We start from the raw sequence: 15,930 nt of genomic DNA on the forward strand, positions 1-15,930 counted from the left end.
TCTTTTTTCTTTCTCCCTTTCCTTTTGGGGCAGGATCTCACTGTGTAGCCCTAACTGACCTAGAACATACTATGTTGACCAGGCTAGCCTCAAACTCACAGAGATCTGTCTGCCTCTTCGTTCTAAATGCTAGGACTAAAGTCTGCCCACCCAGGCCCATTTTCATTCCTATACATAGACACTTAAACCCAAGACTAGGACAGAGAAAGGAAAAAACAGGAGAGAAATTAACCACAGTATCAAACATCCCTAAGAACTATCGACTGCCTCTGGCAAAGGAATGAGAAACAGGAACACTGCACAAATGGGTTTGCCTCTGCAGCTCCTTCTGTGAGCACCATGGAGGACAAAGCATATCTTCCAAAATCAGAGCACTCATGGCTTCAACCAGAGTGGTTTCTGGAAAGGACCAATGGCTGTTAAAAAGTAAATGCTGCCAGGCTGTGGTGGCACACTCCTTTAGTCCCAGGATGGCCAGGGCTACAGAGAGAAGCCCTGTCTCAAAAAACAAAACAGAAAAATAAATGCTGTAAAAATAAAGTAAAAATAAAATATAAACATATTATTTTCTGATTACCACTGATTTCTTTTAAAAGCAAAAAAAAAAAAAAAAAAAAAGAAAGAAAGAAAGAAAAAGAAAAAAAGAAAAGGATCAGTGGTGAGTGCTAGGGGGGGCAGAGGCAGGCAGATCGGAGAGCTCTATGGGTTTGAGGCCAGCCTGGTCTGCATAGAATTCCAGAATAACCAAACCTTTATAGAGAATCTGTCTCAAAAAACAAAACCAACAACAACAAAAAGGCAAGCATGAAAGGAACCAATGCCTTCTCATAATTCAGAAGCCCTGAGTTCAGACCCAGCACCACATAAAACCAGGTGTGATGGCATATACCTACAATCCCAGCACTCATGAAATGGAGGCCAGGGAGATAAAGTTCAAGGTTAGCCTCCACCACAAAGCCAGCTGAAGGTGAATCTAGGATATCTGAGCCCCTGCCTAAAAGAAAAAGATGAAAATGAAAAGAAAAAGAAAGAGATACAGCTAGAAAGTCCCACCGTGCCCATGAGTTCTTCCTCCTATCCCCTTCAGACTCCTGTGAGTGACACTGGATGGTATCATACACCTGATCTGCCACCAAGTGAGGTAATCAGATCCACACATACCATGACACTTTGGGAAAAAGAGAAAAGAGGAACATGACAGGCAGCTCTGTTATAAATGGGAGTGCTCCTATTAAAAATTCAGACAACCTGCTTAATAATTGAAAATGCTACCTTCATAAACAGATTACATAAAAGACACTGGAGCCCAGCTAGTGCCTCACATCTGGGATCCCAGTGCTTGGGAGATGGGGGCAGCTGGATCAGGAGCTCAAGGTCACCTTCCTCATCACTGACACCCCTCCATTCTCAAAGAAATTAAATTTGAAAAATGGAAATAGGGCAGAGAGATGGCTTAGTAGGTAAAAGTGCTTACTGCCAAGCCAGAGGGCCTGACGGCATACATGGAAGAAGATACCAAACTCCTCAAAGTTCTCCTCTGACCTTCACACAAGCACTTGGCACACGTGTTAGTGCATACCCTGAGTAAAGTAACGATTAAAAACAAAACCCTTAGCTTAGGTTAGGTATTCCAGCACCTGGGAGACAGAGACAGGTAAATCTAGTGAATTCTAGACCAGTCAAGGCTACAAACTGAGACCATGTTTCCAAAAACAAACAAACAAAAAGATCCTTATTTTTTAGATAAACATAGAATTGTTTATATATAAAGATTAGCAGCATCAATCATTAAAGGCCTTCAATGGTGGCAAACCCTTTAATCCCAGCACTTGGGAGGCAGAGGCAGGCAAATTTCTGAGTTGGAAGACAGCCTAGTCTACAAAATGAACTCAGGACAGCCAGGGCCACACAGAGAAACCCTGTATTGAAAAAAAACAAACAAAAAGCTTACACAGCATCAGGAATGGAGTCAGGAATTGCTTTGAAAAGAGCAGAGGCTGGAGAGATGGATGCCTCAGTAACTAAGGGCTTGCTGCTTTTCCGGAGATGCTGTGTAGTTTCCAGGTCCCATGTCAGGTGGCTCACAACCTTCTGTAACTCCACCTTGAGTGTCTGACCACCTCTGCAGGCACCTGCACGTCTGCCTCACACAGACACTCATACACATAAAGAAGCAGTAAAATAACCTTTTAAAAGTAAAGGAAAAAAAAAAAAAGAGTAAAGGAAGAGCCAGGCAGTGGTGGCGCATGCCTTTAATTCCAGCACTTGAGAGGCAGAGGCAGGCAGATTTCTGAGTTCGAGGCCAGCCTGGTCTACAAAGTGAGTTCCAGGACAGCCAGGGCTACACAGAGAAACCCTGTCTCGAAAAACAAAAAAAAAAAAAAAAAAAAAAAAAAAAAAAAAAAACAAAACAAAAAAAAGTAAAGGAAGTGGAAGAACTTCACAGATGAGCTGAGTCCTGAAACCTCTGGGACTTGAGGGACAGCATGAGAGGCATCACTCACCAGCTCGGTCTATTATGTTCATTCAAGATTTCTTTCATCTTAAAAATTTCAAAATACAGCCAGGTATGGTGGCACATCCTTTAAGAGGCAAAGGCAGATGGAACTCTGTGAATTCAAGGCCAGTCTGCTCTATAGAGTGTCCTGGCCTCCAGGACAGCCAGAACTATACAGTGAGACCCTGTCTTTAAAAAAAAAAAAAAATCAAACTACATATACTGTGGGAATGCTTAGCTTTTCTCTAAACTCTTGAACTACTGGTTAATGTTCCTGCCTTTGCTCCTCTCTGATATATTCAGCAAAGCTGAGTCACGAAGACTACCTAGCTCACCTTACACTCACATAAAGATTAACTTCCATCCCTTTGTGTGTTATCTGTTCCAGAACAGTGAGAGCACTCACAGAAAACAAGAAGCCTCCTGCACAACCCAGGAGGTGGCTCTAAGTCCAGGAAGCTGAGCCAACCCAACACTGCTTCCTCCCAAGAGGCCTAAAAACAAAAGGACCTAGGAAACTGCCCTCCACTCTTCATCCCAACCAAACCGCATTCCACCAGGAACCATCCGAGCAAACAATTCTGACCCATTTTAGTCTGTATTCAGGACTGTGCGGCACTAGGAATGGTGCCACACACCTATCATCCTGGAGGCAGAGGCAGAGACAGGTGGATCTCTGTGAGTTCTAGACCGTCCAGGATTGCATGGTGAGACCTTTTGAGGAGGAGGATTAAGGGAACAGGGAAGAAGTGTGGCCAAGTCTTCCCCAAGGGAATCAAATTGAGGAGGTGATGACCAAAGGCATTTCTCAAAGAGAATTTTACACAATTCACTAAATTGAAACTTGGTAGAAATACTTTTGAGCAATTCCAGAGTCATCAGTGGGTAAAGAGCTAAAAAAAAGAATCTCCAGTCCTGTCCCAACACAGTTGATGAGGCCTGGGGAAAGGCAGTAGCCTTTCTCAGGCTTCTAGCTTCTTATCTGTAAAGCAAGAGTGGAACTGCATGGCTAATTACCACCTCAGAGACACCAGCAATGACAGTGAGAGCAGAGCAGCAGGGAGGGTCATGGGAAACAGCAAATGGCGCTCTGCCTGGCTTAGCCTGCTCAATGAGACTAGAGCCAGAGGCAAGAAGAAGTTTAAAGAGAAGACACACTACACTAGGAAACAACTGCCAAGCAGCCCAGGAAAAAGATAGAAAGTACTACAAGAACTCAAGCTCCAGGAGAAAGGCCAGCAAGAGGCTCAATAAGAAGCTACCTGGCCCCACACTGTCAACTCAGCAGGGAGCTCCAAGTCAACCAGGGCAATTCTTCCCAATTGTTCCATGGATGCTGCAAATCCAGAGGTTTGAACAGTACGACTTAGAAATACCAACTTTGCCCTCCCCACCTTTGGTTTTTAGAGACAGTCTTGCTATGTACCCAGTTGACGTCAATTCTGACATCCTCCTGCTTGCTAGACGTAGACTGCAGATGTGTGTTCCACCACACCCAGCTCATTTCTATCTCTCTTCTTCTTAAAGACCATTCAAACATGCAAATGTACTTGAACACCCACTTAACAAATGTCTGCATGTGTGAAAAATGAATAACATGGAAATTAACAGACAAAAATTTCAGAGACTTCCAACCAATAAATAAAATACAGGGGGAACATGTAACATAGTTGGTGTCTTTTTCAGGGACTTCCAACCAATAAATAACTTTTTAAATGTACATTTGGTGCTTGGCCTACATGTGTGTCTGTGTGTGGGTGTCGGATCCTCTGGAACTGGAGTTACAGATAGTTATAAGCTACCATGTGGGTGCTGGGAATTGAACCTGGGTCCTCTCTAAGAGTAGCCATCGCTCTTAACCACTGAGCCACCTCATCTATTCCCAACTGATAAATAAAGAGGAACCTGTGACATAGATGGTGTCTTCTGGGTTGCAGCAAAGCACACAGCCCTGGTGCCATCTTCACCCCATACAATTAAGTGCTGAAAGGACAATAACAAGGCCTTGGTCTTGGAGCCTGCTTCTCCAGGAGCCCCTGGGGATGTGTGGGACCTTCACACTTGAACTGTGCCTCTGTTACCCTTCCATACATCTCAGCTCTCCTGTGAGAGTGGAGGCCCTGATGGCTCTGCTACATTTGACACCTGACATGAAACTCCCGGGCTCATCCCCTTCCTTTTCTTGATCATAGTGCAGAACTGTGTGTGTATTCTAGAGAATGTGTGCATGCATGCATGAGTGTGCTTTGAAACAGGATCTTACTTTGTAGCCCAAGTTAGTCTTGAACTCACTACATAGACTAAGCTGGCCTTGAACTCCCAGCAGTCCCATCTCAGCCTCACAGATGCTGGGACTACCAGTATGCACCATCATGCCCAGCTTCAGATTTACCTATGCTTGCTGATTTTGCCACTTTACAGTATGTGATACAAAGGACTGAGCTCCAGGCTATGAGCATGGGGCAAATACTTTTCCACTGATTACATCTTCAGCCAGAAATTAACATTTTTAATGCCTAAGATCCTTCTGGCCACTAATTACAGTCTCTCAAACAAAACCTAGTACAACAAGTGGTAAACACATAATAAACTAACTCTACTGGAAAGGCATCTACAAGTCTGGCCTCTGAGGTCCTAACACTGGTAGTGGCAGAACCAAGGCACTGAAAAGGGTTTCCCACTCCCAGATCTGGGAAATAAGTAGCAATCATAACGTTAGAGGAGAGGTATACCTCCTCTGAGAGGGAAGAGGGGATTCCAGGGAAACTACCCTGAACAGAAATCAGTAACATCTCTCCCAACTATAACTGTACTCAGTTTGTTACCTGTTCTGCCCCATAGACCGTGGCGAATTGGATGAAATCCTCGATGCGAACGAAGCCATCCCCATCCCTGTCCAGGGCGTCGAATACCGTCCTGAGGCGTGCACCCTCCTCCTGAGCTGTCCCGGGCTCGCTGGGCAGCGACAACGCCGGGCCTGGGTCCGAGGGTGGCCCGGGACATGCCTGCAGCAGTTCGCCCTCAGCGAGCAAGGGTTCTAGGGGTAGGCCCCGCGTAGGGCGGCAGTTTTCCAGCTCCTCCGGCCAACTGCAGAGGACTTTGGGCTTCTCCGGCTCTTTAAATTGGAGACACGAAACTTTGGGTTCCTCTCGATCCTCGGACCAGAAGCAGGGTGCATCGGGCTCTTCCTGCCAGCACCGCGTTGTGTTCTGCTCCTCCGGCCAGAGGCACAGCACCTGGGGCTCCTCTGACCAACAGCGAGGTGCGTCGGGCTCTTCTGGTTCGTTGGCCCAGAAGCACGGCGCGTTGAGAGTGTCGGGCTCCTCAGGTTCCTCCGGCCAGCAGTGAGGTGCATCCTCCGGCTCCTTGACCAAGAGGCACGGTGCATCGGGTTCCCCCGGCCACAGGTGAGAGGCATCAGGCTCCTCTGGCTCTTTGACCAAGAGGCACCCTGTGTCCACCTCCTGAGGACAGCAGTGAGGGGCGTCAGGCTCTTCCAGCTCCTCCACCAAGAGGCACGGTGCATCGGATTCCTCCCACTCCTTGGCCAAGAGACACGGTACGTCTGGCTCCTGGGGCCAGCAGCTGGGGGCGTCGGATTCCTCCCACTCCTTGGCCAAGTGGCACGGTGCGTCTGGCTCTTGGGTCGAGCAGCTAGGGGCGTCGGGTTCCTCTAGCTCCTTAGCTAAGTAACAGGATTCGTCCGGTTCCTGGGACGAGCAGCGAGGGGCGTCGAGGTCCTCTAGTTCCTTGGCCAAGTGGCACAGTGCGTCTGGCTCTTGAAGCCAGCAGCGAGGGGCATCAGATCCCTCCACCTCCTTGAGCAAGAGACAGAATGCGTCTGGTTCCTGGGGCCAGTAGCGAGGGGCGTCGGGTTCCTCTAGCTCTTTGGCTAAGTGGCACGGTGCGTCTGGCTCCTGGGGCCAGCACCGAGGGATGTCGGGTTCCTCCAGCTCCTTGGACAAGTGGCACGGTGCGCCTGGCTCCTGGGACGAGCAGCTAGGGGCGTCGGGTTCCTCCAGCTCCTTAGCCAAGTGACAGGATCCGTCGGGTTCCTGGGGCAAGCAGCGAGGGGCGTTGGGCTCTCTGGCCCAGCGACTAGGAGTGTCAGGTTCCTCTACCTCTTCGGGCCAGCAGATTGGCGCGTTGGGTCCCTCTGGCCACCGTTGAAGCTGGGCGTGTTCCTCGGGCTCATCTGACCAGCCGCGAGGAGCGTCGGGCCCCACCGGCCCCTTGACCCCGCGCTGGGGCCCAGACGCCGGCTCGTCGTGGTCCGACAGGGAGGTCGGCTGGCTCAGCTCCATGATTCGGCGCCCGCTAAACTAGGGATGATGCGAAAGGCGCGGAAGGCAGACAAAGGCGCTCAGGGCGCGGCGGCGGGCGCGGGCATCCCCGCGGCGACGCGGGCGGGCGCGCGCGGGGCGCCCGGACTGCTGGGGCTGGCGCTCGGGCCCTGCTCCGCCTTCGCCCATCTTCGCACCACACCTTAGCGGCTCCCGGCCCCGCAGCGCGGCTGGCGCGGGCCCATGGCGGTGGCACAGTCCAGGCGATGTGAGGACCCGGTGGCGGGGAGTGGACGGTGGGAGACAGGCACCGGCCGGGCAGCGGAGGCTGAAGCCTGAGCGCCTGAGCTTAGGGACCCAGTGAGGGACGCCGGCGCCGGCGCCGGCCCGCCCTCCGTCGCGCGTGACGTCAGCACGCCGTGTAGCCTGATCACGCCCCCATGGGTTGCTATAAAGGTGGGTTCGAAGCGGGCACAGTTTAGGGGCGACGGTGATCTGCCCCATTCGAATTTTCGGTACAATATACGCGCGTGAGATGAGTGAAGCGTTCTGTCGCAGGAAGAGGCGCCCGAGAATAGGCTTTGGGAAACTATTGCTGAACGGGAAACAAAACACGCGCATATCCCAGAGAAGCCGCTAGTCCCTTCTGTGTGACTCCTTCATAAACTGGTGGTACAGACCAGAATACTAATTGGTAGACTACCACGTAGGTGCGAAGGAGAGCTCGAATTGCCCCGCCAGGTAAGGAATTGCCCAAAGTCACCCACATAAGATCAGGATCTGAGGGGCTCACACATTCATCCACAGGAGCGCACGGTGAAGATCTTGTTTTAGTTTGGTATGTTGTTTGGTATCTTTTTGAAACAGGAACACGCTACCTTTAACTCCTAATCCTGCCACCATGGATTATAGACTGGCCCCACCAACACTGCTCTGAACAGGTTTTTAAACTCGATATCCAGCGCTGATCGCCAGTATTGCTAACTAATGCCGTTGTCATCACCAGAGGATCGTGGTCAGGGAGGCGGAGCAGTTGACTAAGCCAGTTGGAAGCAATAAGCTGCATCTAGACAAGAACTAAATTTAGCCATTTAGCCAAGGGAAACTCTGAACCAATTTTACATTCGTGGGCACCAATGGATAAGTATGGTTTCATAAGCAATTTTGGCAAAAGCTAAAAACTGAACTCCGTTTGCAGGTGTACAGCCGGTTAATCTACTGAGTCATCCCCCATGGCAAAATTCCCAGCACATTATAGGAGGCTTTGAGCAGCTGGCTTTGGGGAAAGGAAGATGATATGGTCCCCTCCCCAAACTGTAGTCTCATTTTTCTTTAAGAACTGAATGGTTCTTTGAGGAATATATCCTGAAAGAATAGAGTTGCTTCCATCTAAAACAAGGACTGGAAATTGCCTTTGGCTAACGAACATTGCCATAGGCAGCTCCAGTGAATGTCAGCCTTTCTATTTAGTGTGTCATGGTAAGTATCCACCTGTTCTTTGGTGTCCTTTGGTCTTCTCAGTCAGGTCCAAGACCTTTTTTCTGAAGAGCTTGTGTTCCGGATGTGTGCCAAGGCTAAGAAAATATATATGACTTCCAGTGCTGTGTGCCCAAATAGAACCAGTGTATGGAGAATGCACACCTCCCTACTTGGACCAAGTAATGGGGCTGCCGACGAAAGGTTAAAAGGAGCCATTCGGCCGGGCGGTGGTGGCGCAGGCCTTTAATCCCAGCACTTGAGAGGCAGAGGCAGGCGGATTTCTGAGTTCGAGGCCAGCCTGGTCTACAGAGTGAGCTCCAGAACAGCCAGGGCTACACAGAGAAACCCTGTCTTGAAAAACCAAAAAAAAAAAAAAAAAAAAAAAAAAGGAGCCAGTCGAGGTGGGGAAGGTGGCTCAGTCAACAAAGTGACTGTCCTGCCGTCATGAGGACCTGCGTTCAGATTCCAGCACCCATCTTAAAAGCTGAGTATGTACCTATAATCCCAGCACTAAAGAGGCAGATGACATTAAAATTATTTTTAATGTTTAAAATTATACAAAAAAAAACAAAAAACAAAAAAACATAAGCTAGGAGCAATGACTCAGTAGTTAAGGGCAGCTACAGTGTAAGCATAAGGACCAAGTTCAAATGCCAATGCACATATTAAAGTTAACTGTGGTCCCGTGCCCTCCTGCAACTCCAGCTCTCAAAGGTATAGAGACAAGACGACCATTTGGGTGAGGCGCCTGTCAGCCTAGCTGAAAAATTAAATTGTTACCTCCATTGAGAGATCCTGCCTCAAATAATCAAGGTGGATAGAGACGATACCAAGCACCTTCTTCTGATTTCTACACACATTCACACACACACACACCTGTCCACATGTGTGTACATACACCACACACATCTCGCACTGATGCACATATAAGCATACACACAAAATAAGGTGGAGAGTGATTGAGGAAGACATTAGACACTTTTTTTTTTAATTTTGGTTTTTTGAGACAGGGTTTCTCTGTGTAGCCCTGGCTGTCCTGGAACTCACTCTGTAGACCAGGCTGGCCTCGAACTCAGAAATCTGCCTGCCTCTGCCTCCCAAGTGCTGGGATTAAAGGTGTGTGCCACCACCGCCCAGCTAGACACTTTTTTAAAAAAAGATTTATTTATTTTATATATATGAGCACACTGTCACTCTCTTCAGAGGAAGGCATTGGATTCCATTACAGATGGTTGTGAGCCACCATGTTGTTGCTGGGAATTGAACTCAAGACCTCTGGAAGAGCTGTCAGTGCTCTTAATCACTGAGCCATCTCTCCAGCCCAGACACTAGACACTTTTAAGATGTCAATTTGTGACCCCCCACAAACATGGGCACACATGGTTGTACACACATGAGATTGAAGTAGAAGAATTGACATCCATCTCAGGCCAGACACAGAAACAAGACAAAGAAGGAAAGGAGAAATATCGGCTACTTTTTCCTGAAAAACCACTGACTCCTAATTCAAATGGACAAAATTGAAGGCAGAAAGATAAATCATTGCTCTAATCCTGCACGGGGAGGCCATACCATGGATTAGAGGCAATCATCACAGGAGAGTTACATCGCCCCCTGTGTGACCACCTTGCAGAACCAGAACTGACGCGTGGTTGATCAGACCACACCTCAATGTGATTTGCCTGACTTCATTCCTCCTCTACTCAAACCTAATGCTCACACCAGTCCCGGGAAAGTGGACTTAGGGTGCCTGAACCTTCCGCTCGGCTCTTTCCAATGTGGCTGCGTTAAATGAATCCTCCTTTGTCCACCTTTCACTCATCTTTAACCAGTGTATCTGCAAGGGCATTGAAGCCTGTTGGGAATGCCAGAAACAAAAATTTTGTTCTAAAAATCTCAGTCACGCTGACTGCCATTCCAAACCAGGAATTCCTTGACCAGAAAGACCCTGTAGAGATACAACCTTCACTTGTCCCACATGTTAGTACCAGAATGGCTGGGTCATGTAGTCTGTACGAATTTTAAAATCTTTTTATAACAGTCTGTCTGTGTGTGTGTGTGTGTGTGTGTGTGTGTGTGTGTGTGTGTATTTGGGAATATGTGTTCATACATACACATATGCCTACACATACATACATACATATGTACGTACATACGTATGTACATATGTAAATGTGATTTTCAAAAAAAAAAAAATCAACAATGTTCCAGATGGTGGTAGCACACACCTTTAATTCCAGTCCTTGGGAAACAGAAGCAGGCAGATAGATCTCTGAGCTCAAGGCCAGCCTGGTCTACACAGCGAGTTCCAGGACAGCCAGGGATAAACAGAAACCCTGTCTCAAAACAAGTAAACAGAAAATTAACAATGCCCACAGTGGAATGAATATTAAGTGAATAAATGTACAAATCAGAGTACCAGGTGAGCGAGGCTGAGGTGAGCGAGGCTGAGGTGAGCGAGGCTGAGGTGAGCTAGGCTGAGGTGAGCTAGGCTGAGGTGAGCTAGGCTGAGGTGAGCTAGGCTGAGGTAGGGCTGAAGACATAGATCACTGCTTGCCTGACATTTGCAAAAACCTGGGTTCATGAAATATAACCACAAGAGTAACAAAAAGAGAAAAAAAAAAGTAAGTATGGTGCTACCCTCTTACAATTTCCACTCTTGAGAAGTGGGAGAGGAACAAACAGAAGTGGAAGGCTAACCCTGACTACATAATAAAATTGGAGGTACGTCATGAACTAAATGAGCCCACATATTTGTATATTAAAGCCTAGGCCCCTAAACTGATGGCACTATTTTGGAATATTCTGGAAATTCAAAGAGGTGGGGCATACGGGATGGATTCTTAGAGTATGTGGACTCAGGCATGGGCGGGTGTGGTCTGTCTTTCTGTCTCCCCCAGTTCCCATATGCCATGAAGTAAGAACTTGTTCTATTACTATACTCTGTGAAGAGCACAGACTCAAACAATCATGGAGACTGAGCCCCCTGAAAGTGTAATCTCAAGTCTTCCTGTCCTTCAGGTGTTTCTGTCAGATGTTTACTTGTTTTGAGACAGGGTTTCTCTGTGTGTCCCTGGCTGTCCTAGAACTTGACCAGGCTGGCCTTGAACTCAGAGATCCGCCTGCCTCTGCTTCCTGAGGACTGGATATTTTCTCACAGCAATGAGAAGAGCAACTGCCAGAATCTTGTGGTGTACTGAGAGAGAGAAAGAGAGAGAGAGAGAGAGAGAGAGAGAGAGAGAGAGAGAGAGAGAGAGAGAATGGCCTCTATAGGCTCATTTGTTTGAATACTTGGTCCAATAGTTAATGGAACTTTTGGGGTGGGATTAGAGGGTGTGGCCTTATTGGGGGCATGTCTCTCTCCCTCAGCGTTGTTGTGTCTGGAGATGCAAGCTCTCACTACTGCTCCAGTGCCAAGCCTGCCTGCCTGCCTGCTGCTATCTGCCCTACCATGGTGGTTATGGTATCTAACCCTCTGAACCTACGAACCTCAAATTAAATACTTTCTTTTATAAGTTGCATTGGTCATGATGTTTTATCACCGCAATAAAAAGGTAACAGCCATTTGCCTTGTAGTTTTCCTCTTTCATGTATGCCTACATTGAGAAAACTCATCTAGGTGTAGGTCTTTCTTCCTGGGGGGAGGTGTGACTATTCAGGTATTAAGAGCACTTGCCACCAAGCCTGACAACCTGTATTAAATCCTCATAACCCACAGAGTGGAAAAAGAGAACTTACACTTGCAAGTTGTCCTCTAACCTCCACACATCCCATGACAGATATGCATGTTCAGACACACACACAGAGAACATATCAAACAAACAAACAAGCCTTCTGAGGGCTCCCACCACCCAATATGGCCTGCGCCTGCGCACCATCCTTGCCTCTCCCAAGTCCCCGGGCTACAGCACCCTGGAGGCTGTGTAGCAGGGCCCCCGCCTCTCAGTGCTAATATTCCAGGGGCCTGGCCCCGAGTGGGCCTGCTGGCAGGGTCAAGCTGACAGGCTACACAGAAGATGCCGAACCAAGCCCTTCAACAGATGCTGGACAGAAGTTGTGGGTGTGTTTTGCCACTGATGAAGATGATAGAAAAGCTGAATGGGTGAGACCATGCAGGTGCAGAGGATCGATCTACTAAGTTCACCAGGCTTGTCCACAACTCTGGGGGATAGGTAGATAACAAGCAAAGAGAAAACCCACACAGCCAGAGTGGCGTGTCCTCAGTGCAATGCTGAGTACTTACTAGTGTTTCCAAAGCTGGGTCCAGTCGTTTATGTCTTGGATCTTGCAGATAGACTGGTCTCAAAAACTTGCCCTTCTGCTGAAGCAGGAATAATGGTTGGATCTATCTGTAGGACATGAAATATAATAAAGCACACAGAGGGCAGGGGAGAAAGCCTCTCATTAGTCACAGAACGGAGGGACATGAATCAGCTCTGTAATTTGTATGTACTACTTTTACAGCAGTCAGCGAAACCATTATTTTAGCATGGTAAACCTGAGTTTGGGGCTGGAGAGATGGCTCAGTGGTTAAGAGCACTGACTGCTCTGCCAGAGGTCCTGAGTTCAATTCCCAGCAACCACATGGTGGCTCACAACCATCTGTAATGGGATTAGATGCTCTCTTCTGGTGTGTCTGAAGACAGCTATGGTGTACTCATATAAATAAGAATTAATAAATAAATCTTAAAAAAAAAACCTGAGTTTGTCCATCTTTTTCCAGACAAAAATATAAAAATAAAACTGTACAAATATTAAAAGTGGACATGTTGTTTTATTCTGATGTCTCTTTTGTATACATGTTCAGTGTTTTCTTAGAAACAGCACCTTGATGAAAGTTTGTGTGCACATGTGTGTCTGTGCATGCATGTGTGCATGCGTGTGTGTGTGCTTATATGCTACATACATGTGGGTACCTCAGGAGTCCAGAAAAGGGTGTAGATGCCCTGGAGCTGGAGTGACAATTGAGCCACCTGAGTTTGGACACCAAACTCAAACCCAGGTCCTTGGAAAAGCAGCAAGTGCTCTGAATTACTGAGCTTTTCTCCAACCCTGAAATAACCTTTTTTTAATTTATACTTTTGAAAGCTAGGTTAACATTTTATATTTGACAAGCACAGTTAAGTGAGAAGTCAATTTTCGGTCCATGTCACACATCCTGGGGCCTCCGGCACTCAAGGGCAAAGAGCCTTCCATGTTTACTGATATTTTATTTAGTGGGAAAGTTTTTTTTTCTCACCTTCAAATTTGGCAAAGTACATTTCTTTGAGTAAAAATAGCGCGTGAGTTTGTAAGGCAGAGTTTAACTCCTCCTGACTCAGCCTGAGGATTTGCTGATTTTCTTATTTTAACATCTCATGCTGAAGTTGGTCACACCTGCCCCTGTCTCCCTGGGAAGATGAAGCATCTCCAGCCCCCACATTCTCCACCCAGCACGCCTCCCCTCCGCACCCTTTCACACACACACACACACACACACACACACACACACACACACACACACACACACACCCTGGGGCAGAAGTGCCTGCTGGAGAGCTGTAGCCATAAACCAGAATGTCTTCTCTATAGCACCAGTTTCTGTCCCTGGTTAAACAATGTTTCCAGCATCCTCACTGTCTGAATACTATAATTACATATGGAAGAATTCTGAAGTGATTCTTTCTGTTTTCAAAGCAGAGTCTTGCTATGTAGCCCTGACTGGCATGGTGCTCTATGTTTAGCTCAGGCTGGCCCCAAATGTGTGAGTTGAGAGGTCAATCCTCTCAACTCAGTCTCCCAAGTGCTGGGAGTAAAGATACCACCATATCTGGCTTTAAAGTCAGTTTTACTAATTTATTCATTTACAAGCAGGGCCTCAGGTGGCCCAGCTTGGCCTTGAACTGGCTGTGTGTCTGAGAATGATCTTGAATTCTCATCCTACTTCCTCCTTTAGAGTTCCGGGATTACAGGTATGTGCCCACCACACCCAGACATATTTTCTGGGTTTTGTTTTTCTAAAATAATCTCTTAGTCTACAGCTCAAGCTGCCCTTTAAATTGACAACCCTCTTACCTCAGCCTCCTGTGTGGAGAGCTTACTTCTGTGGACCATGATGCTCAGTAACTCTTTATAGTTTTAACAAATGTTCCTCCTTCCTCCTTTGGCTGCCATTGAAAACTGCACTTTGAGATTCCAAGATTCCTCTGCACCAGAGAAGGCAAACTGAGATCCACATGGTCATACGACAGGAGGCAAAAGGAACATTGCAAAAGGAACATCCTATGCTTTCAGGGCTGGAGCATAGCTTGTCAAGGCCTAGTGCGGCTGGGGTCTGACCAAAGCTCTTCCATCCCAGGCCTGGAGCTCGTGTGTTGTGCATCTTTCCTGAGTCCTGGTTTGTTTAGTACTCAAGGGTCCAGGGTTCTCTTTAGATCTATGGGGCCAGAATAGATCTGCCTGCATCCAAGTAACAGCTTGATGTGTCCTGAAGGCAGTGGCTCAGAGATCATGCCTAGCTGACAGCTGGGGCCAGCTTGGGAAGTCCTGACATAGGTCCACTTCTTCAGTGTTCTAGAAAATATTGCTGTGCACCTGAAACCTCTGCACAGAACCAGAGACAGACAAAAGGCTACCTACCTACACATCCATTGGAGAGTTTCATCCTACACATCCATTGGAGAGTTTCACCATGGTAAAACAGGTTTAATCTGTCCCAGGGGAGAAGGATGGAATGATACAGGAAGAGTTAATCCCACTGGCTGAGAATAAGACCACTACTACACTTTTTTAGCCAGATTTAAATCAAGATTTTATTAAATACTGGCCAAGATGGTAGACCCCGGCCAGATCCATACCTGGGATTCCCAGAGTATGGAGGTAAAGTACATTAGTAAGGGTTTTATAAAAGCAAAATCCATGAGGCTGCAGTGCTTCCCACCTTCATCCAATCAGGGACCAGCGTACATCCATAGGTACTCCCTTGATGCTTTTAATATGTCTTATATAATATTTTAGTGTATTGCTATTCAAAAACTGAGATAGCACCGAGCAGTGGTGGCGCACACCTTTAATCCCAGCACTTGGAGGCAGAGGCAGGTGGATTTCTGAGTTCGAGGCCAGCCTGGTCTACAGAGTGAGTTCCAGGACAGCCAGGGCTACACAAAGAAACCTGTCTCAAAACAACAACAACAACAACAAAATCTGAGATAGCTAACATTTATATAAATATCTGCTGTTTGGAAATAATATTTGAATGCTGATGCTGATTTAACTAATTGAATATTCTGCTAATTTAGACCACATTAAGATTAATGATACAGCTATTTAATATATCATATTGGTTAACTAGTATTTAAAAATAGGTATTTTTTTTTCTTCCTCCAATCAGGGGCCAGCATACAACTTTAGGTACTTCCTGCCTCCATACCTCCAGGGCATTCGGGCCAACCAAGCTTGTTTATAAAAGTAAAGACATGTGTCTTTGTGTTACCTCACTGTGAACAACAGCCTCCAGCATTCTAGGAAGTCATCTGTCCTAGGACAAGTAGGGCTTACAGGTTAGAAGCATTTTATTTTATAGATCTCTTAAGTGCAGTAATTTAACCTTAAAACATAACTTTAGCCATCATGTTTGCTGTTACAAGAACATCTGTTGACCTTAAAATGTAATGGCTAATGTAGTTTTCTAGA

At 47.0% G+C, this 15,930-nt stretch overlaps 1 protein-coding gene across 4 annotated transcripts in view; it reads right to left on the reverse strand.

Annotated features, from left to right (window-relative positions):
- Window positions 1-7,122, reverse strand: part of Rab11fip3 (RAB11 family interacting protein 3) — a 76,549-nt gene extending 69,427 nt beyond the window's left edge. For 2 of the 4 annotated variants that reach the window (XM_076937109.1, XM_034504943.3), the window contains exon 1: window positions 5,323-7,110. In XM_076937109.1, the coding sequence (XP_076793224.1) occupies window positions 5,323-6,801 (1,479 nt within the window). In that variant the 5' untranslated portion in view covers window positions 6,802-7,110. Of the gene's footprint in view, window positions 1-5,322 lie in introns of all 4 variants that reach the window. The other 2 variants (XR_013111407.1, XM_034504942.3) reach the window with 2 other exon arrangements.
- Between the last annotated feature and the right edge of the window lie 8,808 nt (window positions 7,123-15,930).

Source organism: Arvicanthis niloticus, chromosome 6, assembly GCF_011762505.2.
Source record: "Arvicanthis niloticus isolate mArvNil1 chromosome 6, mArvNil1.pat.X, whole genome shotgun sequence".
Taxonomy (NCBI): domain Eukaryota; kingdom Metazoa; phylum Chordata; class Mammalia; order Rodentia; family Muridae; genus Arvicanthis; species Arvicanthis niloticus.